This window comes from Cynoglossus semilaevis, chromosome 12 (genome assembly GCF_000523025.1).
Source record: "Cynoglossus semilaevis isolate Cse_v1.0 chromosome 12, Cse_v1.0, whole genome shotgun sequence".
Taxonomy (NCBI): Eukaryota; Metazoa; Chordata; class Actinopteri; order Pleuronectiformes; family Cynoglossidae; genus Cynoglossus; species Cynoglossus semilaevis.
Genome location: NC_024318.1, coordinates 13551906 through 13575059, shown reverse-complemented (window position 1 = coordinate 13575059; position 23154 = coordinate 13551906). Strand labels below are relative to the sequence as shown.

The window sequence follows — 23154 nt, the reverse complement described above, 5'->3', positions numbered from 1 at the left end:
TGCAGCACAAACACAGGATCACTTTTCCCTGTTATTTCAGGTAGTTTCTGTCTCCTTACATATTTTATTCTCCTTTCTTCTTCCTTTCTCTGCAGTATTCCTCTAAATGACTACAAACTCCTGGTGTGTGACATCCAGCAGCTGTTAGTGGCTGTGACCATCCACTCCTGCAGCTCCTCAGGGTCCCAGTACTTCCGCATCATCGAGGACCTCATTACTCTGCTGGGTTTCATGCAGACCAGCAAGATGCGTCGCACACAAGGTGAGAGCCGGCTTTTAGTGGGCTCATACATGTGCACAATAAATCAGCGTTGTCATCTTCTTAGCTCCTCGCCGCTTGCGTGATATAACGCTGTCAGGCTCTGCTGCGGAAATATAACTGTCACTTCATTATCTACGACTGCGCAGTGGAAGCTCTTTGAGAAAAACATATGAACTAAGAGCTATCTCACATCTTCATCTTCCCACTTAATGACTTTTACTAATGTGCTCCTAAATTAACTCTCTGAAATAAACTCCCTGTGAAAAAGTGTCTCTTCTGTCCCCTAACCATCAGCACTCACTTTTTTAAAGATTCAATCAATTTGCGAGCTTTAAAAAATATTAAACCGATGTCATGCATTGGCACGTAACACTTTCTTAATTTTGGAAAATATTATTAGCACTAATCCTGCAGCTTTTTGGGATTTTTTTTTTCTTCTGGATCCTGTCTTCTGGTCTATTGTATTGCTAAATTGTTTGGGACTGTTGTAGCTAACATTAGCTCTGGTGTTTGTGGCATTAATAAAAGTAATTGAAATTACAAAAAAAACCAAAAAACTAAATATGTGGCTAATTTCTTTTGCACCTGCTTTACTAAATGCATTCAAGCACCTTCTCTGTCATCTTTTTGGCCTTGCTTTTGCATCGAGAATATAAATCTAAGTGGCAACGGTTATGTTGCCATATTTCACGCCTGTTTTATATCAGATATTTTGTCAAACTCATAGAATTTGCTGAAATTCTATTGCAACTGAAGGTCACTCTGCTGCTCTTGTAAGTTGTGTTATTGTTCTGCAGTGAAAATCTGTTCAGTGACGGCCAAATAAGATTGGAGTGTCAGGGAGATACATTAAAAAAAAGAAGAAAATATCTACCTTTATTTGATTTAATATATATTTGTTACTTTGAGTGATTTATGTTAAACCCATAAAGTCTGCAAGAACCTATGCCTCATAGTTGATGTTATCTTTTAACATTTTGCTCATTACTTTCTATGATTTTCCAGAGATGGCAGTAGCGCTGCAGTTTCGTGTCCTTCAGTCAGCCATTGAATTCATAAAGACCACAGCCAATCAGGAACCTCAGAAGCTGAGTAGCTCCGTAAACACACCGAGTTCTCCACATCACGCCATCTACCAGAAACGTAAAAGCATCGCAGGTGAGTATTCCTTCCAGTGATAGAAACTTTCTCTGTACGGTCTTTTTTTCCCAGGTTCCATCAATCACCATATCAAGAACATTTTACTGCTCTTCTCTCATCTGACTGTTTATTGATCTTCTGCTCATCCCCGTCCGAAGGTTCCGTTGCCATGAAAGACTCCATTATCCCCCGCATTCCCCGACAGCACTACTGCTCCTATGGCCAGATCCCCCTGCCCCCTCCCTTCAGCTTTTTGTCTCAGGACTCCCCCCTCCCCTCCCCCTCAGGAGCACCGTCCTACATGCTCCACTGTGACTCAGGTAGCTTGGACTGAGGTCCAGAGCGACGAACATCCTCTCTGTCAAAGAGGCATGTTTCCTCACATTTGCTGTGAACTCACCCTCTCACACCCCCAGATCACCTTGGGAGTTAATTAGCCCAGTACGTCTGAGAGATACTGGTGCCTCCGTGTGTGCATGTTCCAATGCTTAACTGAATCACTGTTAAGCATTTCAGCACAGATGACACTTTGATTATTGAATCCTTTTAATCACGTCTCTGTTAATTGAGGAATGGGCTTCTGCATGACTTTAATCTGAACTTGAACAAGTGGTGTGTTTTCATAGAGTTCTAGGTCAGAAACTTGACTTGTTATATATTTACAATTGGAATGCTTGTAAACTGCCATATCATATTATATTGCATTGGTATAAATGGGTGACCCTTTAAAATATTAAGTTTATTTATTGGCTTTTAAGTTATTTTTTTAACAGTCATATAGTTGACCTCAACATCATAAAGCACATCATAAAAAACACATCATTATGGGATAATTAGGTAGTATATCAGGCCTATTAAACATGGTCCAGTATGTGTGGATGCCATTGCTGGATTGATAATATTATTATTATTTTATTTTATTTATTTTTTTATAGGCCGACGGCGTTTTTCTCTGGCCCAAACTGATTCGCTCCTGATGCGGATGCGCTCTGTAGCCAGCGATGAGCTCAACCAGATGATGCAGAGGAGAATGAGCCAGGAAAACCCTATTCGTGCCAGTGAGACTGAGTTTGTCCAGCGGCTGCAGAGGCTTGTTGTCCTGGCAGTCAACAGACTGATTTACCATGGTAAAATTGACTAATTTATATCATTTTTTTCTTTCTTTGTACATAATCCCAACCTGTTTTTTAATCCTGGTTCTGGTTGAAACCCTCTCTCATCTCAGAAGTCAGTCAGGACCTGTTTGACCTACTCAATATTCCGGACTCTCCAGACCAACAGCCTTTCACACCAGATCCAAGTGATCTGCAACAGGAAGATAGTGGTCCCACATCAGTTCCACACTCTCCCACACCGTTAACACTGCCACCTGCCAGCAAGAAGAACTTTCAGAAAGACATTCTCAGACTCATGATGGACGGGATCAAAATTAGCCTGGTAGAACAAAATATACTGAGCAGCTTTTTCAGCTCAATCAAGATTATTTTAAATTTAAAGTGACAGAACATGTCCTGATGTGGGGAATGATTTTAATGTCACAGGGCAGCACTGGTCGGGGAGGAGCCCCACATCAGCAGTGGCGAAGGATCCTGTGGTCTTGTCGCGACACATTCCGGGTTCAGATCGGCCGCCTGCTGGTGCACACGCTGAGCCCTGCACTTCCTCTGTGTGACAGGAAAGAGTCCCTGGATTTTGTGTTTGATCCTAGACATTTGGATATTCTAAAAGAGAGCCTGAGCCCAGGACTAGAGGTAGGTGTGAAGGAAATTTATTTTTTAGTAACCAATAAACACATACATTTAAAGCATGCAATTGCATTGGATTTAGTGCAAAAATAGCTAGGTCACAGATATTGCAGCTTGGAAATAGCCAAAACTATAGCAAGAAATTTTGAATAATTAGCATATTTGACATAGCTATTAAATGACTGAAGAGCAGAAATAGAGTAAAAAATAAAACTAGCAAAAGATGAGCCAAGAGAATAGCTCAGCTAAGCTAAAAAAGGGGCTAAATATATTGATTTATTTTGAAAAGCAAAAACCTCTCCAAAAAGCAAAAATCTTAAATTTGTGCTTTGAATAAAAAGGATTAAAAATGCACACAGAAAGTGATTTACAGGAGTAAAAAAACACCTGGAAAGGTTAATTCCCCAGTAAAAAAAATTTAAGAAAAATAAAATTCTCAATGTGTCAGTGCTAACGTTTTTGTACAAGATGTGCTTCCACTACATTAGCTTGTTTTTTCTTGTTTTGTCAGACTTCGCTTCAAAAATACCCGCTGTGTTTGTGCTCTTCATCTGCCCTTTGCATTGTTATTTTTTCACTCTGCTTCCCACCAGGCGTTGTTGAAGGTTTGCCGGTTGCACAGGGCTTTGTTTTCCTACCATCACCAATGTGACTCGCTTCAGTGCTACCTGATTTTTTTTTTTCTTAAATTTGTGCTTTGCTCTCATGCCTTTCTTTCACTCAGCATGGGCCAAAGTTGTCACTGTACCTGTACGAGATGCTGCATGATCACAAGGACGGCCTCACCAAAGATGAGCAGAATGCTGTGGGTGTTTTCATGACCTCGCTGAAGCTTTGTGGCCATCGCTGCATCCCACCCAACGCTCCACACAAACAAGAGTTGCACAGGGCTATAAAAGAAGTAATTCCTACCAGGCCAGAAAAATGGCCTCTGTGGCCGTTCAACAAAACATTAAAAATATATCTTTTTGTGAACTCATAGATGTATCTCAGTTAGTTAACACATGATAAGATTTTTTTTCTGCTTATTTCCTGTTAACAGGAAAAACTGAAGTATGAAGCTGAAGAGAAAACAAGCAAAGTGGCATGGGAAAAGAAAATGACAAATACTCAGAGAAAGTAAGTGTGGGTCTATACTTCATTTTCAACACAGTGTTGGCACAGGACAAAACGTTCTTTTGTTTACAACATTTATTTTATTGCTTATCAGTCTTATCCAGAGGCTAGAAGGAAAGTCGAAGGACATTTCCAAGATAGCCGCTGATATCACCCAGAATGTGTCTCTGCGACAAGGCATGGAGAGAAAGAAAGTCATCCAGCACATCAGGGGTCTCTACAAGACTGACCTGAGCGCCAGCCGCCACTGGCAGGAGCTGGTGCAACAACTCACACACGATCGGTGAGTCATTTTCTGTACGCACTCATCTTGGAGCCCTTAGTCAAGTTGACATTCAGACTAACTGGAGTATCCATGAATTTGTTTGTGTCTAAGCACAGTAAAACGCTCACCCTACTAAGATTAAAGAGGATGCAGTAAAGGTGTTAAATGTGGGTTGATCCAGTCAGTCTCTCAGTCAATATTTCAAATTCCTGGAGACTTGCTGCGACAGCAGCTCAACATCATCTTTGAGTTACATCGTGCCTTTTACTGTGTCTCTTTTACCACCTAAAGGCATCACAAACACTTTAAAAACAAAGCTTCAGAATTAGTAAAATAAGAAAGTGAATCACCACCATACACTTACATACATATTTTTTACCTCTGTGGATAATACATCAGGGTGTGTTAGTGACATCTGCGATGGTCTGTTTCAGTGCTGTTTGGTACGATCAGACCTCCTACCCAACGTCCTGGCAGCTGGATCCCACTGAGGGGCCTAATCGGGAGCGACGGCGGCTACAGAGGTGCTACCTCACCATTCCCAACAAATACTTGCTCAAAGACAGGCGCAAGTCTGAAGGTAACAGTGAACTTATCTGACAAACATTCTGCCACATGTTCCCTTTGTTGTTTACTTTCACATCACACACACCAATGTTTGTTTTCTTCTTTTCAGACACCATGAAGCCTCCACTGTCCTTCCTTTTTGAGGATAAGACTCACTCTTCATTCTCCTCTACTGTCAAAGACAAAGCCACCAGCGAGCCCATCAGGTATAAATTTCTCCCTCGCTGTGTTTTACCTCTGTGACTGTTTTGTCTATATTTAGAGAGCGAGAATGTTCTAAAGGAGAACACAAATACTATTGACATATTGTGTGTTTTTTTTAAGTTGTTGTCTTCAGCTTGGAAAAATGTAATTTTCTTGCTTTTCTTAGATTTACCAGACGGTGCATCAGTGTTGCCCCCTCCAGAGAGACGGCAGGGGAGCTGCTGCTGGGTGAGTACCTGAGCCTCACTCACAGGTGCTGGAAGGATAAGACAAAAGAAACTTCCAGTCACGAGGTCACAAAGATAAATGTAGCATCTCTGAAGCTCCAGAGAACGATTCTTCGCCCTAACACAAGTGTTCGTTGAATTCAGCGGGTCAAGCTTTTGTTTGTCTTCCTCTTAGTAACTAAAATCAGAAACACTGTTTGTCTCACAGGAAAGTCTGGGATGTACTTTGTGGAGGATAACGCTGCTGATCACGACAACCAGGTTACACTAAACTACACGTGCAGGTTTTGTTTTCCTTGTCACGGACGTTGATGTAAAGTTAAAACTTTATCTGCTTGTGTGATCGGACAGAGCCTTCAAGCGGAGACCGAGGCTCCTTCGTTTTCCTGGACATACGAGGAGATCAAAGAGGTGCACAAACGCTGGTGGCAGCTGAGAGACAACGCTGTGGAGATTTTCCTCACCAACGGGCGAACCCTGCTGTTAGCCTTCGACAACACCAAGGTGAGTGAGTCATGTGGATAGGCAGCAGATCACTGCAGAAAAGAAACAATTCATTTCTCATTTAAAAATGAAAATGTCACACAGGATACAATTTAAACAATAAAAACAAAAAGAACACAGTTACTCAAAGGAAAGGAAGATTGAAAAGACAACATTCAATTTAAAGAAGTCCTGCAGAAGGAACTGTTGAACAGCCTGTTTGTTATTCTGTCCTTGATGCTTGTCAGGCATTGTAGTTTTCTCTGCCAGAAATCAATCATGATAATAGGATACAAAAGCATTGTGCTCTTTCAGGAGAGGACAAATCTACACAAGCTGGATTTAAATACAAAAAGGATGTTACTATGTGACTGACTTGTACAAATTCAAGGTTTGTGAAGCAGAAAAGTCAAAATCCATTTTCCCACAGATTGACGGGGGACGTTCAAAGATAAATAAACAGGAAAATGTTTTCATTTTCTTTCTGTTTTCATTTGTTTGTGCTTTTTGCCGTCACAATCTACAGTAACTCTTCATCCTGGGTTCAATAATGATAAATCAAATCCTGTCGTTTTATGACCAAGATGTGTAGATGCACATTTTGCTAATCAGCATCAGGGCATCCTGTTCATTCATTATCTTCTGGGTTTCATCAAAACGAAACCATTAGCTGCTTCTATATGCCATTAGACTCATTTTCCACGGTACATTAATCTCAGCGGCACAACAGTGTTTTTCAGTTCCCCGTTTTATTCTGTGCTTTATTCTAATTCTCACTCTGACAGTGGAAATAAACTCACAGCTTTCTTCTGGCCCTAGTTCCGCGATGACGTCTACCACAACATCCTGACCTCTGATCTGCCAAATCTGCTGGAGCACGGAAACATCACGGCGCTGACACAGCTGTGGGGCTCAGGTCAGATCACCAACTTCGAGTACCTCACACATCTCAACAAGCACGCGGGGCGCTCCTTCAATGACCTCATGCAGTACCCTGTGTTCCCCTTCATCTTGAGAGACTACACCAGTGAGACACTGGATCTGCAGGAAGCAAGCATCTACAGGTGCGTGTCAAAGTTCAAGTGTTTGTGTGTTTTAAAGAGTTTAAATTAAAGTTATATCGCTACAACTAAGTCAGTGCAATGTGACTTGAAACTGGCTGTGCCAGATGTCAAATCAAATTTAAGAATTATGATGTGGATTTGTACATCAGTTAAATTTCTTGCTTCTTCTGTGCTGTACAGGAACCTGATCAAACCCATCGCAGTGCAGTCGAAAGAAAAGGAGGACCGATACGTGGACAATTACAGGGTGAGACGCTGCGGTGCCTGTTTAGACACGTTTTCTTCTGCTGCTGCTGGAAAAACATAGTGACACGTGTGTTTGTTCTGTAGTACCTGGAGGAGGAGTACAAGAAGGGCATCCGTGAGGACGACCCCATGCCTCCGGTCCAACCCTACCACTACGGCTCACACTACTCCAACAGCGGCACCGTGCTGCATTTCCTAGTACGAATGCCTCCTTTCACCAAAATGTTCCTGGCATATCAGGGTGAGTCACAAATTTCCTGGGAATTACGTGAGAAAAATATGTTCCACAGCTCTAAAAAATCTTTTAGGAAATCCAACTATACTGGGTCCAGTGTTACACTTCTCTCAAATGTGTTTTATCTTAAACAAAGGTGTGTCTCTAAGGCTGTGTTTAATCACATAGATTAATATCAGTATTAGTTCACCTTTGTACCTGTCCTCTGATCACCTGTTCCCTTCAGGCTTTTTCTTAGTTCTTCCATGTATGTTAATTATTGCAGTCTATTTTATTAATTAATTTCCTTTTATTCATCTCTGCACTCAGATCCTCTGAAGCTTCATTTTGTGTGATTACAAATGTATTCACCAAATGCGGCATCTACCTTCATGAAAGAAGATCTTTTCAATCAGTGAGTTGAATTTCTAATTAGATTTTTTTTTTTTATTCTTAATCAGATCAGAGCTTTGATATCCCAGACCGTACCTTTCACTCCATGAACACCACCTGGCGACTCTCCTCCTACGAGTCCATGACTGACGTTAAAGAGCTCATCCCAGAGTTTTTCTACCTCCCAGAATTCTTGGTCAATAGAGAAGGTAATTATTTTCCCTATTATTTAGCTGTATAATTTTAACTTTGCTAAATAGTTAATTTTTTTTTTACACCTGAACAGGGTTTGACTTTGGGGTTCGTCAGAACGGTGACAGGGTGAATCATGTAAATTTACCGCCCTGGGCTCGAAACGACCCACGTCTGTTCATCCTGATCCACCGACAGGCGCTGGAGTCAGAGCAGGTCTCACACACACTGTGCCAGTGGATAGACCTGGTGTTTGGCCTTAAGCAGAAAGGCAAAGCTGCTGTCCAGGCCATCAATGTCTTCCACCCTGCTGTAAGAAACTGCTATTCTTAGTGTTTGGCTCAGAACCAGTGAGAAAACTAATGTTGAGTTGATGCAGATCTAAGTGTCATTTTCACTTCCACAGACCTACTTTGGAATGGACGTCTCTGCAGTGGAAGACCCAGTGCAGCGACGCGCTCTGGAGACAATGATAAAGACGTACGGACAAACGCCCAGGCAGCTATTCAGCGCCTCTCACATCGGCCGGGCCGGACCGAAGCTCACCATGGAGGGCGAGCTGCCGGCAGCCGTGGGCCTCTTGGTTCACCTGGCCTTCAGAGAAAACAGAGAGCAGATCAAGGAAATAGTCTGTCCGGTAATCAACTGACCATTGGCTGTCTACTGAACGTTAATGAACCAGTAAAGCATGATTGTTTTTGTTGGTGAAATGACTTTTTCAGTGTCCATATAATAATAATAACAGAATCTACACTATCAGACGTTATTAGTGGAAATACTGATACCAAACTGTCTCCTGAAGGCTGTGCTGTCAGTAGCTGAAAGGCTAAATATTTAAAAGTGCAGACCATTCATCATCCACAAAGTGAAATTTATGCATCTTGAAGATGTTTTTTTTTCTTTAAATTTGGAGCTAGTTGCATTTATTACTCCTAATTACCTGCACTTCAAAAATCCAAAATAATAGCAGGGCTGTCAACAATGATGTGTTTTTTTAATAGACTAAACATTTCCCAAAATATTTGATCAATTGTCGAGTCTGTTAAATGGACAGAAAAAGTTGGAAAATGCCAATAAATGTGTTATAAAAGATAATTGTTAAATTGACTCTAAGAGGTAAGAAACCAAAAGCTAAAGTGAAACAACATCAACAACACTCTCAACGAACACAGATTCAATAATGTGAATTAGTTTTGGGCCCATTTAGTTCAGTCGTCTATTTGTTGCTGAATTATCACACAATGATCGTGGCTGCAGCCAGTAAATATGAGAGTAAAGCACAGAAAGGTGAAACCATCAGCAGCTCACCTTTTGTTCTGCTCTTCTCCCCATCAGAGCCCACTGCCCTGGATCAAAGGTCTGAAGTGGGGTGAGTACGTGGGCTCACCCTCTGCTCCAGACCCAGTGGTCTGCTTCAGTCAACCGCACGGGGAGAGGTTCGGATCCCTGCTGGCTCTTCCTACGCGAGCCATCTGTGGTCTGTCCCGGAAGTTCTGCCTCATGATGATCTACAGCAAAGAACAAGGTAAAGTTCTGCTCCGATCAGTAGTCTGTTTTACCACAGGGTTTTTCCTCTTTCACTCCACGCTCTCTCCACTACTAAGGTGTGCGGAGTATGCACAGCACAGACATCCAGTGGTCAGCCATCCTGAGCTGGGGCTACGGCGACAACATACTGCGGCTGAAGAGCAAACAGAGTGAACCGCCCATCAACTTCATTCAGTGCTCACAGCTCCATCAGGTAAAACTAAAGTGTGTTAGCTGTCACTATAAGACGACTCTGCTACGAAGGTTGAATCCCTGGGAACCAATGAAGGGATTTATAATTTAAACATTCTCACAATTTTTACAGTTAATCTGCTCTAGGGGTCTAAATCCTTCAACATCCAAAGAGTCATAAATATTTCATCAGCAAATACATATTAAAAAGATATAGGTACTTTAGTAAAACTACATATTTATGTAAAAAAAAACGCACTACAATAAAATAATCAACATTTCTTGCTCTACCTATAAATACTACACCAGATCTTGGGTAAAGAGGACAGTGATATTATGTTTTTTTTTTTTTGCTGCTAGCAAGCAAGCTGAAAGTTTAGTGTAATGTTTGAAAATGATCAACCTTGATGCAGGAATAACCTCTAAAGACTGATCTGAAGATTGAAAATGATTTTCAGATAAATACTTGTTGCGAAGCGTCTACGGACTTTTTGACTGACGCTGGTATTTTTTTGAAGGTAGAGTCAAATCAGCAAAAATCAATTCTCCCTCTCCGTCTCCTGTCCCTCCTGCAGGTGACCAGCTGTGCCTGGGTGCCTGATGGCTGCCAGCTTTTCACAGGTAGTAAATGTGGAGTCATCACCGCCTACAGCAACCGCTTCACCAGCACCACGGTGAGTTTCCATGGCGATATCTCCCTCTAACCTTCTACCTCCACATCTACTCCCAAACCACCCCCCTATTACCAACCCTGTATTCCTCCTCCTCTCTCTTCTCCCTTCTCCCTTCTCCTCTTTAGACAATTCCACTGTGCTCAAACGCTGGGCTTTATTAGTCACATCACAGTTTGCCCTTGAAACACATTTCCACTGAGCCTACAAGTAGGATTAAGGGTCTGGGAGTTCAGGCATCAGAGAGAGGCTCCGTAGTCCTTTATTGTTCCCCACCGACATGTAGCTACTTACATTTCCTGTTTCTCCGAAGCTGAAGGGTGTTTCAGTGGGAATTGATCCACGCTGCTGAGAAAATCCTATTGCAGATTGATTAATGAGCTTATTTTTAGAAATGGTGAAAACCAGATACTTCATCCACGTGAACAATGAGTCAAATGCAAGTGTTCAGAGGTGGACGACCCTCAGGTCCTCTGGTAATATTCATCATGAGTGATGTAATTACAGTAATTACCATCGGTGTTGAAGAAAAACTCAGAGACATTTCTAGCTAAACAGAGAAGCTCCACTGGTTAAGGATGTGCTCATTTTCACTTGGTTGAAAATAATTAAGTGTTCACAGACTTGAACGAAAGTTCTATTTAATAGTAATGATTTCATTTTTGAGGAAAATTGAGGAACAGTGCATACGAGCATGTGATTGGCTGCTCAACCCTAAGTATGTCAAAAAAATCAAAAAGAGGGATTTTTTGTAAGTAACAGATTGGAAATTAGACTAAAGGTGGATCACCCAATGGAGTGACGGCTCATACTATGTACGAACAAATAATAATCAAAACAAGAGGTGTTGGCATCTTGGATGGTTAACAACTCTAACTCTGCTTCTTATCTGCTCTGAAAGGGTTAACGTTAAAACCATCATCTCCATGGTGTCTGTACATGTTCTAATATTCCGAACATGAAGGCTTCAACGTTGTCTGTCTTTCCACAGCCGTCAGAGATGGAGGTGGAATCTCAGGTCCACCTGTACGGTCACACTGGAGAGGTCACCAGCCTGTTTGTCTGTAAACCCTACAGCGTCCTGATCAGCGTCAGCCAAGATGGCACCTGTATCCTCTGGGACCTCAACAGGTCAGTCCAGTCCTCAGTCCTCTAGTCCTCAGGTGTGTGTGAGTGTGATGGTGTTCGTGTGCTGTCTCTGTGAGCTGCTCCCCTGTTTCTCCAGGCTGTGTTACGTCCAAAGCCTGACGGGACACAAAAGTCCAGTCACTGCTGTCTCTGCCAGTGAGACCACAGGAGACATTGCCACAGTGTGTGACTCAGGTGAGGACCGTCCTCCATCAGCACAGTCCTTATTGTGCTAATGTCTCCCTGATACGTGACATTAACGTTAACTGCTGTTCCTGTTGTATTCAGTTGGCGGCGGCAGTGACCTGCGTCTGTGGACGGTGAACGGCGACCTGATTGGTCATGTTCACTGCAGAGAGATCATCTGCTCTGTGGCCTTTTCCAACCAGCCTGAGGGAGTGTCTGTCAATGTCATAGCTGGAGGCCTGGAGAACGGTGTTGTCAGGTGATAGTGATAGAGATTAAAAAAAAAAAAACCACACACACACTCACTAACACAACATCTGTTGTTGTGAACTGTCTTTCCATCCAAATATTTATTTATTTACATCTTTCTTTTATTCACAGTATTGGCAGAATTAACCCATTGATTAAAACTTTTAATGCCAGCCACTTATGGTCACTCTAATACACAGTCAATAAACATGGTATTATGTGGACACAGTGTTGGAGCTCAGAGTGCCGTTTGGTCTAGTGGAGCCTCAGACCCGCCTCACTGAGCACAGGGCAGTGATCCACCTATATTGAGTTAAAGACATCTGTGTCTGTTTTACAGAACTGTTCTTTTCACATAAACTCAAGTCTGGCCTTGATTTTCACACATTTAGATCAATGAAATTCTACTTAATTAACAGTAAAGTCACAGCTGGTGAATAATTAAGACTCACAGAGAAAGTCCAGAAGGGTCTGGTCCAGTTGGAAAACTGGGATTAGGACTCACTTTCCTTCCTTCCTTCCATCGAGGACAAACTCAGGGAAATTAGGGTTAAATGATGGTCTAAAGCAAATTAATATAAACCAGGACAGAGTTCATATTAGAGTTGTATTTTTGGGATCAAACCTCAACCTTCTGGTCTTCTTGTTGTTTCACACTCAGGTTGTGGAGCACCTGGGACTTGAAACCAGTCCGAGAGATCACTTTTCCTAAATCCAGTAAACCTATCGTCAGGTATGTCGTTTTTTGTACTGTATTTTTGTAACGTGTGGTATAACCTGATGACTATGTCTTGCTCTCTCTCCCTATCTCTCTCTCTCTCTCTCTCCTGTAGCCTCACGTATTCATGCGACGGACACCACCTCTACACGGCCAACAGCGAGGGCACGGTGATGGCCTGGTGTCGGCGTGACCAGCAGAGAATGAAGCTGCCCATGTTCTACTCCTTCCTCAGCAGCTACGCTGCAGGCTGACAGCGTGGTGTCTGACGTTTGAGACTGTCAGCAGGAGGAGCTCCGCTCTCCTTCTCCTTCTTCTCCTGCTCTTTGTTCCCTCTCAGGGGAGCACTTGTCAGCATGGCCTCGACCTCCCTGAACCCTCCTTGACTTTTAAGTAAAGCCATCGCCAGCTGAGCAAACACTACTCCCAGCATCCAGAGATGATTAATATTAAATAGTATTATATGTATATAAATATATATTTATAGACTCGCGGCGGGGGGATTGCGGGGTGACCACGGGTGGGTGGGGGGGTGGAAGGGTGGATGGATTATTTTGGTCGAGGCTGCAACAGACACTTTGCACAATAATGCATTTTGTCTTACATTGTCTTGTCTTGATTTTTCTGCACGCTGAGATTCTCCTGCGATTCCCTGCTTTTGGTGTTGACCTTTTTGTTTTTTTTTTGTTTGGTTTGGTTTTTGCTGCTATGATCTGACAAAATTCCAGGTGCGTGCCCCACAAATCACCCACATCTCAATAGCGGGTCTCCTCAGAACTCAGTGTGTTTGTGGTGCTGACACCGCAGTAGTGAAGAGGAAAGAACATCTTCATGTCTGTCGCTGTGGGACGACCCACCCTGTGGGAGTGGGACACTGATCCACTCAGTAGTCACAGCCCTGCGTCACATACTATACATACTAGCTCAGCAGTAGATTGTCATTGGGGGTGGTGGGCTCCGGGGGCTGGACTGATTCCTTAAATATGAGCTGATTCTTCTGCTGACTTCTGCATGCTGATGTGAGTCTGACCTTGTCAGAGTGACATCTGCTGTCACCTGGCCTCTGATTGGTTAAACGATTTATTGATTGGATTTTTTTTTTTTGGTTTGGTTTTGTTTCACTGCTGGTCTTATGTACTACAACCCTTCACTGCATCATCCAGCTGGCTGACATAATGTAAGAGAGAGCAGCTAACAAAACAGCATTAGCTTCCTGGAGCTAGAAGAGATGCAGAGAGGATTAGCCTTTGACTAGCATCATCCTCACTGAGCCTTTGTACCTGCTCAGCATTAATGAAAAGTTCACTCTCCTCCAGTCTGACCTTGGCATTACACTACATCTAGACATGTTCCTCTCTCGTACACCTGCTCTGAACCCTGCTCCTGTCCCTTCACTCTTTAGTCAGTGCACAGCTTTGGTGGAGAGCGTCATTTCTCTGAGCAGAGATGTTTAATCAAACAAACCGCGAAAAATCGAAGCAGGATCCTGTCGACCGAACATCTCCCTCCTTCTCCCACCCCTGTGTCTGTGACACTTCTTCACATTCCTAATAAAATCTACCGCACTTCGTCATTTCGTCAGTGATGATATGTTAGAATATATATATATATATATAAACTATGATTTAATTCCATACTCTCTGATCTTAATCTAGACTGTGCTTTCATTTGATGCCACTAATAAATCCCGTTCACAACAGCAATATCAGGCGTCAACATGCAATAGGTCATGATGTGAGGAACCTGTGGTTTCCCTCCAGCAGCTGTGGCTCTTCTCCTGTTGCCTTCACTTTCCGAATCCCTGTCGTACATTTCTCACCTTGCGCATTTCACTTCTTTACATGAAAGGGAATATTTCTGAGCGTGTCATTCCTTTTGTGTTCTTCTCGTCACGTCCGTGCTCGTCGTCTGTCTCTCTGTCCTTATTCAGGCCTGTTAAACGCCTGAGGTTACTGCGAATGTTTACTATGTCTCCTGTTTGCATGTGTACATACCTTTTCCTCCTCTGAGATTTTAAGAGTTTTTCCATGACAACCAAAATCCCATTTCCCTTAAGACATCTGTGTGTGCAAATATCCTGAAAGGCAGATGTAATAACTGGCGATGGAAAAGAAATATTTTTGTTAACTTGAGCTATGCATTAATGAAGATCCTTGTCTGAGGTCCATGGAGTCTGACCTGTGTGTGTGCAGGTTCTGTGGTTTGGTATCTACTGAAAGGTCATACTGTGTTGGTTTGTGCTTGTGTATATATATATATATATATATATATATATATGTGTGTGTGTGTGTGTGTGTGTGTGTGTGAGTGTGCTTGTGTATGTATGGACAAACCAAGTGATGTGTATATTATAAATATATAAATATTTGAAGAAATATTACTACATCTGTTGTCAGTTTTAACTTCACTCTTAGCATAAAAATTCACTTATTTTTTTTATAAAAATACTTTGTGAAGTTTTGATGTCACACCTGTGGTTGATCAAATACAGCCATTTTTTTCAAGATTTTCGATGAAAGTTCAGGACAGTTTTGGCCTAGCTTCTTCAAGAATGGTCTGAGAGTGCTGTAAAGTAAAGGACATAGTTATTCCAGTTCTAACGTAGAACACAGAAAAAATATTTAGGATTTAACCAATACCTATTGAAGTGCTCAGAATACTGTTACAAAGCCACTGCAACATGTTTATGTTTAAATTCAACAATTATAAATAAAAAAACAGTAAAAACAGACATTTATATTTTATAATTCTGTTAGTAAGAAAAATGTTTTTCACATCATCTTGGAATCTTTATGCTTAATATATGCAAAGCCAGATGTTTACTGCTGGGTAGATGAAAACATCCTTAACCTTCTCTACAACAGTGATGCATTTGAAACCAATTCTATTCCTGATTAGGTGAATAAAAAGCTAACTGTATTGGAGTCAACAATGTAGGTTTACTGCCAAAGGTCCTGTACAGTCAGCGGTAGATGATTAGATGGATAACTGATTATTCTCCTGCTTTGAGGGGATTACAAATATCTTGCATTTAAGTGATGTTACTGGAAGTTTCTTCCCACAAAAAAAAAATCACCTTCAGACAATCAGAGTTCTGATGACATTATGTTGCTGTGGTTCTGTAAGTAGGACAGTTTTGAAACCCTTTATTTTTGGAAATATACAATACTAATGGGAAGGGGCTGTAAATGTACTCAAGCATTGACAGAGAATATGAACTTAATGAGTATCTTATTAAAAAAGAACAATGGAGGAGAATTTGTGGACGTGAACGTCTCCTCACAGCAGTGGTGTTGAGGATGAGACCCACACTGTGCTCTGGGGGAGGGGGACACGATGATGTCAAAGCTGAGGTAAAAAATGAAAAGGGGGGGAATCCTGCTCAGCTGCTGCACAGAATAAAACACATCAGAAGAATTAGGAGGGTGGGGGTCTAATTAGACTAACAGGCGGCTGTGGTACGTTCACGGACACCCTGAGTCCTGCTCCCATCATCTTATCCCTCCCTGTTCCTCATCCAGAGCCTGGTCGTCACACTGAGGTCCCCCCCACCCCCGCCCCCCTGTTGTAGGCGTCACATCTCCTGCTCCATCCTTGCTGCTTGGTGGTGGTGGTGGTGGATGAAGTCCTCGCTGCTTGGATCTCATCTACCTACGCTGATTACGCACGACGACGCACAGAGCTGAGCGACACGGATCTGCTGAGGCGGAGAGCTCCACGTCAGGATCCACGGCGTCTGCGGCTCCGGTCCACACTGAAAAGCCAGGCTGGGATTTCCTGCTGTTATTTCATATCTGACAGAACCTCCGTGCCGTTAATTCCCTCCCATCCGTGTGTGTGAGAGTGTGTGTATGCGCGTGTATGCGTGTGTGTGTTGGGTGGAGTCAAGCAGGAATTCTCCAAATTGGAAATCCATTGGCACAGATCAGGTAAGTGTGCGGCTGTAGCGCATCTCCTCATCAGTGTGGCGTCAGCAGCTCGGTCTGTTCGATTCCTTCATGAGAAAAATCATGGTTTTTTCGGTGTTTTCCTCCATGATGTCTCTGCATGTGTGTGTGTGTGGTTAGTGTGTGTTTTCTGGGCCGCAGCGCATGGATGCACAATTTCATGCTCTCAGACACAGGAGTCGCCCACGTTTAACAGTCATCATCATCACCATCATCATGTACAGGGTTCGGTTGGATTCATACGGCTCACATCTGTCTAAGCCTCACATCCATCTGCATGGGTGATGGAGAAGGCCTGGTGTAGAGGGGGGGGGCAGGGAAGGGGTGCTGGTTAAATCCACAGTCTGGCTTCAGATCCGTGAAGGCTGGGATTGGGTTGGATTAGGATGAATTCACCGTCTGTGTCCTGTTGAACTAAACATCTGCCTCGTTATTATACACCAGGACTAATTTAATGCCACTAACGGCAGTTAAAATNCCCTCAAACAACTGCCCCCCCAAACCCCTCTCTTATTTTAGTTAGTTACTTCGTTTTTCTGTATATAAATGCCTTCTATTGGACACACACAGTTGTTCCAAAAACACAAATCATCACGGCTGGAAAATTAAGAATAGTGGAAACTGAAAAAAATCTATAGATGTATAGTAAATGCAGTATATCTTCCTTTGAAGCCCACCCCCGCTCCCCTGCACATCCTTCCTCGTCCTGTGTTGATGCTAGTTGTTGTGGCTAGTTTAGCCTCGTCCTGGTCCGTGACGTGGTTCTGTTTTTTGTTGTTGTGTGTGACACATTTTAAATACGACATCAGTGACATTCACTAACATTGGAATATGGGGACCATTCATTGACAGTTGTCCATAGGACGTTTGGACGCTCAGTGTTAGCAGTGTTTTTGTATTTTTTTCTTTGTTTACATGAATTAAAACTGTTTTATTTTATTCAGTTCTTAAGAAGATTTCTTTCATTTAGACAAAAAAATAAACCAACTTGCACACAGTGATTGACAGCACGTTGGCCGGGACATCAGAAAAACACTTAGGAGACACTTAAACTAATAGTCTGCAGCACTCTGGTGTTCATTTGTCATGTTCACACACATTGACAGCAGAGTGAGGTGACAGTGTGGTCAGCCAGTTGACATCAGTGCGGGCTCTGCTGATCTGTGGAGTCGTACACTTTAACAGTGGTGGGCCACATCACCAAGACACTGTACATACAACTTTTTAAAAGTTAGGGAGGGAAATGCAAATATAACACAAACTTGCATCTCAAATTTGACCTTTTTTGTCAAGTCATGAAATCTACACACAACAATCGTGAGGCGTGAAGAACAGAATTTGTGGATCTGCTGCTGTCTGTCCTCTTATTATTTTGTATTATTTTTGTGCATTTGGGTTCTTTAGGTTTCAGTGTATTAGCATTGACTCAACAGTGTAGTGTAGGACCAAAACATACAGATGGTAGTGTGTCCCAGTGAGCTGGAAACACAGATATTCTCCTTCAGGTGTGAATGTTTCCTACACACTCATGTAGATGAAAAACGACGTGCAGTCAACCATGTTCCCGGTCGCAATCATTTACAACTAAGCTATTTAAATAGTAAACAAATATACATTTTTTTATTTAAATGAAGTACAGTGAGTACTGATACCACAGCCAGTAAACACAGTGTTTGTTAATTACCTGATAAATATGCCTACATTTTATTCTAAACCTGATTGTAGAAACCATATGAGAATTCAAAGACAATTCCATTTGGGGGAAAAAAAATCTAACATGCAGTACTGTCTCAAACCTCTAGAGGTTGTGGTCCCTCTGTTGAAGACCTCTGCTGTAGAACATGTCACCAACAAAACAACACCTGTGTTTACAGCAGTAACAACAGTGTGAACCGTGGGTCTGGCTAACAGAGACATGAAGGCATCAGTGGTTTCCCCCTCCAACAGCCAGAGAGAAAAACAAACAAACAGGAATCACCCTTTAATACCGCGCACCGTCTCCTTTTTGGACCTAATAATGGCCAACGGTGCATGAACTCTGACTGACGTGCTCAGCGGCCGTCTTCAAAAGCTCTTTACAAAGATAAAATGGAGCTGGGCTGCAGTGAAACATGTTCCCTGTAGACAAAATGGGACCTGGGATTTTTTATTTTTTTAATGTGCGGCAGAGAGTGGCAGCTCTGAGGGGCACAGACGTCACCCCGAGGGCCGCTGCTCTGCCAGACTAATGGGATGTTCAGTGACCCTAAGTTTCCCTGCTTTGTGCATGTGTTTGGCGTCACAGGAGCATCATGAAGGACGGCATCGCCAACAACAGCACGGCCAGCATCTCCCAGGCCAGGAAAGCTGTGGAGCAGCTGAAGATGGAGGCCTGCATGGACAGGATAAAGGTACAGCCTGGGTTTGGATTTCTATTGTTGATCACTGGGAATGTTTGATATTTTAATGGCATGTAATAAACTTATAATTAAAACTCGGCATGTCCGATAATATCCAATATTAGCCTAATTATGTAATATCTGTAAGAATCATCTTTTCTTTCTCTCTGATAATGAAATCGTGTAATGCCTTGGTTTGGTTGAATAACTTATGCCCTAAACAAAGTTAGGAATGAACGGCTGTATATAAAAGTGAAAGTCACTAGATGGCAGCATTGAAGCTCATTTAATTAATCTATTTTAACAAACTGGTGCCAACTTATACAGTGGTTTGTACAAGTGAATGAGTAAATATTGCCAGGCCTATATCGGTATTGGTTGATATCGGAATCTGAAATTAAGTGTTTGGACAATATCGGTAGATGGGATATTGACATTGGTTTACAACTCGTGATACTTCACAGTATCAACAGCTGCTTCGCGATCGATTGTTTAAAAAAAAAAAACAACAAAAACAACAACACACTTCACACTGAGTGCTGTAATATCTGTATGTTCAAGGTGTGGCTCTGGGGTTTTACCCGACACTTTTTTCGCCAACTTTTTAGTCAATTTCTTTAATATTAGGTTTTCAACTTTTTTTATTTGTCTTATTTTCTTGGCAACTGTGCATTGTTTTGTTGTATAACTATTTCTAGGTCACATTCCATGTATCTATACTATTTAATTAAATAATAATAATGATTCATAAATAAATTTTAATTTAAATGAATGGAGATTTAATGGAATGTTTCTCTATAGAGAAGTGATGCAGGAGCTGTCAGTTTCCACATTAATATTAATAACTACTGTGTGTGTGGCCAACTTAGGCAAATAAAACAAGTTTAAACAAAAGTAAACTTGTTTTATTTGTATCTGAACAGAGAGCTAAATATAGACCTACCTACAGTATTTATTTTGGTGGGCGGTCTGTGCAGGGACATTAGGGATTTATACGGTGACCTTCATGTCAACCTCTCCTCTCCGTGATTCAACACTGGTGTCTTCAGGCTGTAAAATCCAGTTCATTTAAGTGTATAATCCTGTATGGTTTTTAAAGATCTACACTGAGGCCTGTCTCCGACACCGTAGTGGATTTGTTGACTCAGGCTTTATCTCACTGCTGGTAAACTAGAGTAGACCCACTGCCAGCCTGTCTTCTCTAATGCAGAGGGAATGGTTTGACTGTGGACAGTTTCAGCACTGACGTCCGTGCAGTGACATCACAGTCAGAACTCAATTTTTGCTAAAAAAGCTTCACAATTTCATACTAACTCTGAAACTGTGTGCTTGTGGGTAAATGAGATAAACCATGGTTTTTGTTTTTAGCTGAAGAACAGTGAACAGTGGGGTGAGTCTAATGAGTTTTTTGAATTACTGTTTATTTATCAGCCAATCAATCAAAGCAAAAGAAAAAATATTTTTCTTCATTCTGTCTTTTCATTTTCTTCATGTAAAATGACTTTTTGCCAGATTTCCCTGCAGCCCTTGAAGCCCTGAACATGTTTGATGCATGTTTAATACCTCTGACAACTCAGTACCTCAGTCAACAGAGTACTGCAGTACTTCAGGGCAGCCATCTTCTGCTGGTGTCAAATAGAGTTTACCTTGATTGGATTGTGTCAGACTCTCACACTCACCTCACACTCTGGGAGAAAATTACCCACAAATAGTACCAGCCGAGGGTTTTGGTTAACTACATGATTCCTTTTAGCTCATTTGGTTTTTCTCTCAAATGGTTTTTGGGTTTAATTTGTGTTTGAAGCTCAAGTCTTAGATTCATGTTTGACCTGAGCTGCATTTAGAATCATTTTTTACAACAGTTTTGTTAAATATTGGGAACAGATTAAAGCAGTGGCTCACAAACATTTTTACAGCGCCCCCTTTAGACATGAATATTATCTTTTTAATGGATATTCTCACCAAAAGCAGAAAGTTAAATCACAAACCTTTTGTAGCTTTGACAAAGAAAAAAAAAAACGTTAAAAATGTATTGATTTTATCCTTCCCTGTCAGCCCTGCAATATATCCGTGCCCCTTATTTTTGGAAACCACTGTATGAGAGGAAGTTTAGATGAGTATTGATGTTTCCCGCTCCTTCCTCAGAGTTGTAAGAAGGTCGCTGAGTCGAAAGGACTCTGCCATTCTCTAAGATCGTACCCGGCCAATCAGCCGTGTGTCCTGTTGTTGTAACCTCAATTTACCGCCGTAAATGAACAGAGGTTGTTTAAATGGTTCAATTATGGGATGCTTCCTTCTTCACACAGAGGTCAGCTGGTCGTTTCCATCCCATGGTGCAACACTGGACTGAGACAGAGTTGATTTTCTCTACGCTTTTCTCCAAAGTCCATCTGCTCAGGGGCTTCACTCTGTTTGCATACTAACACCGTGGTGGGTTTAACGGCAACTACAACGACATTGAACGCCACATTAACTCATATCATAACATTTTTAAAAAAACATGGCAGCCAAGACGAAGTCGCATGAATTTCAAACAGTAACCTTTTTAAAGTCTCACAGGTCGTCCTGTTCCCTGTTCCTCTGAACCTACTCTGCTTATGAATCCATAATATAGGGTTTTTTAACCTTGGGGTCGCAACCTCATACGGGGTCGCCTGGAATTTAAATGGGGTCACCTGAAATGTGTAGTTATTCATTTTTAGAAAATTACTTTTAAAAAATATTTTCCCATCTAATTATTATTTCTTTTCAAAATGAACAGCGGTATTCTCTCACTTTCATGAATATAAATCAGGTCAAATAAAATGCAGCGTATAAAAATGTCTGATCTTGATTGACGGCTTCAATCACGCACAAGTGACAGTTTAGTTTAGTTTTAGTTTAGTTTTTTTTACATAATTCATTGTTTGAGAGAGAGTTTGAGAGATCTCTGTGGTTGCCACAATCTTTGATGTCAACATGGGAACCATATTATTAACCTCATCCAACTGCTGAGACTCTGAAGACTCACCGCTGTTCTCATGAGAAAACACAGCGGTAAATATTAACTACTGAACACAACCAGCTCTCCTGTGGCTGCGGTCACGTTGTTGTTAGAGAAGGATTTTGTGATGTCATTGTGTTCCGTGTGTTTACACCTTTAGCGAAGGGACAGCCTCCGACAAACACTTACTTTTATCATTGATGTCTTCTGCAACTTTGGGAACTCTTTCATCAACCCATTCTCTCAGCTGCTCATACATTCAGGGAACGTTTGTCCCCCTGCCCCGGGGCGGTTCACTCATCCATGTCAGGAGCCAGACAACGAGGCAGATTATAGGAAAAAAAATAATAATGATTTTTAGAAGCTCTCTACACAACATGACAACACTGTGTCGATGTTACGTCTCCCTGAACCAGGATACAGTGAGGAAGGACTTCAGTGAAACAAAAGTGTGTCAAAAAGTTCTAAGACATGCGTCAAAATAACTTGTAGGAATCATACAGTTAAATGGGTCGATGTGCACCTGATATCCCAAATTTCAACCATTAATCCGTTTACTTGTTATTTTGACTCACCAAAAGGTTTTAGTTTCACTGAAGCACCTCGACCTTTCAGATCCCAACGTTCTTCAGGTCCCTAGTGGTAAAAATGGACTAGGCACGTCTAGTTCCTCTCCTTTTGTCACACCTTTAACATCAACACGACGCAGCCTCTTACGTTAAAGGTCTCCTCCTCAGGTCCCTCCCCAGGGAAGGTGGCGTTCAGATGGGACTCTGACGAGTGTTGTACATAAAGGAATGTCATTAAGAATAGGACAAAATTTACATATTCAAGGACAGAATTGTGCCGCAGAGTTAGAATAAAAGACTGTTTTTTTCCCCCCGTTCTCTTAAAATCAAACGCCTCACTTTATACTGTACATCAGTTGCTTTAAAAGCAGAGAGTAGAAAGCAGTCACACAGTGTCATGGACGAGAACTAACAGTCAAGTCTTTGTCTTTACTCTCGGTATGAATTCAAACCAGCGAGAGGCTGTTTATTTTGTAGAATGGGAAAAC

General features: G+C 41.9%; 2 protein-coding genes across 2 annotated transcripts in view; both read left to right on the top strand.

Moving 5' to 3' along the window:
• lyst (lysosomal trafficking regulator) overlaps positions 1-15511 on the top strand; it is a 54667-nt gene extending 39156 nt beyond the window's left edge. The window contains 28 exon segments of the mRNA XM_025061053.1: positions 96-262; positions 1268-1420; positions 1561-1722; positions 2338-2529; positions 2628-2839; positions 2944-3153; positions 3872-4048; positions 4190-4266; positions 4358-4546; positions 4963-5108; positions 5205-5301; positions 5466-5527; positions 5735-5787; positions 5878-6030; positions 6829-7073; positions 7254-7320; positions 7404-7560; positions 7995-8135; positions 8213-8430; positions 8525-8755; positions 9454-9643; positions 9723-9859; positions 10413-10511; positions 11500-11639; positions 11734-11831; positions 11925-12081; positions 12733-12804; positions 12905-15511. Coding sequence (XP_024916821.1) covers positions 96-262; positions 1268-1420; positions 1561-1722; positions 2338-2529; positions 2628-2839; positions 2944-3153; positions 3872-4048; positions 4190-4266; positions 4358-4546; positions 4963-5108; positions 5205-5301; positions 5466-5527; positions 5735-5787; positions 5878-6030; positions 6829-7073; positions 7254-7320; positions 7404-7560; positions 7995-8135; positions 8213-8430; positions 8525-8755; positions 9454-9643; positions 9723-9859; positions 10413-10511; positions 11500-11639; positions 11734-11831; positions 11925-12081; positions 12733-12804; positions 12905-13043 — 4141 coding nt within the window. The 3' untranslated portion in view covers positions 13044-15511.
• A 145-nt stretch (positions 15512-15656) lies between these two features.
• The window catches only part of gng4 (G protein subunit gamma 4), a 13161-nt gene continuing 5663 nt past the window's right edge, over positions 15657-23154 (top strand). Inside the window, exons 1-2 of the mRNA XM_008322340.3 lie at positions 15657-16718; positions 19021-19126. Of these exons, the coding sequence (XP_008320562.1) occupies positions 16651-16718; positions 19021-19126 (174 nt within the window). The 5' untranslated portion in view covers positions 15657-16650. The remainder of the gene's footprint in view (positions 16719-19020; positions 19127-23154) is intronic.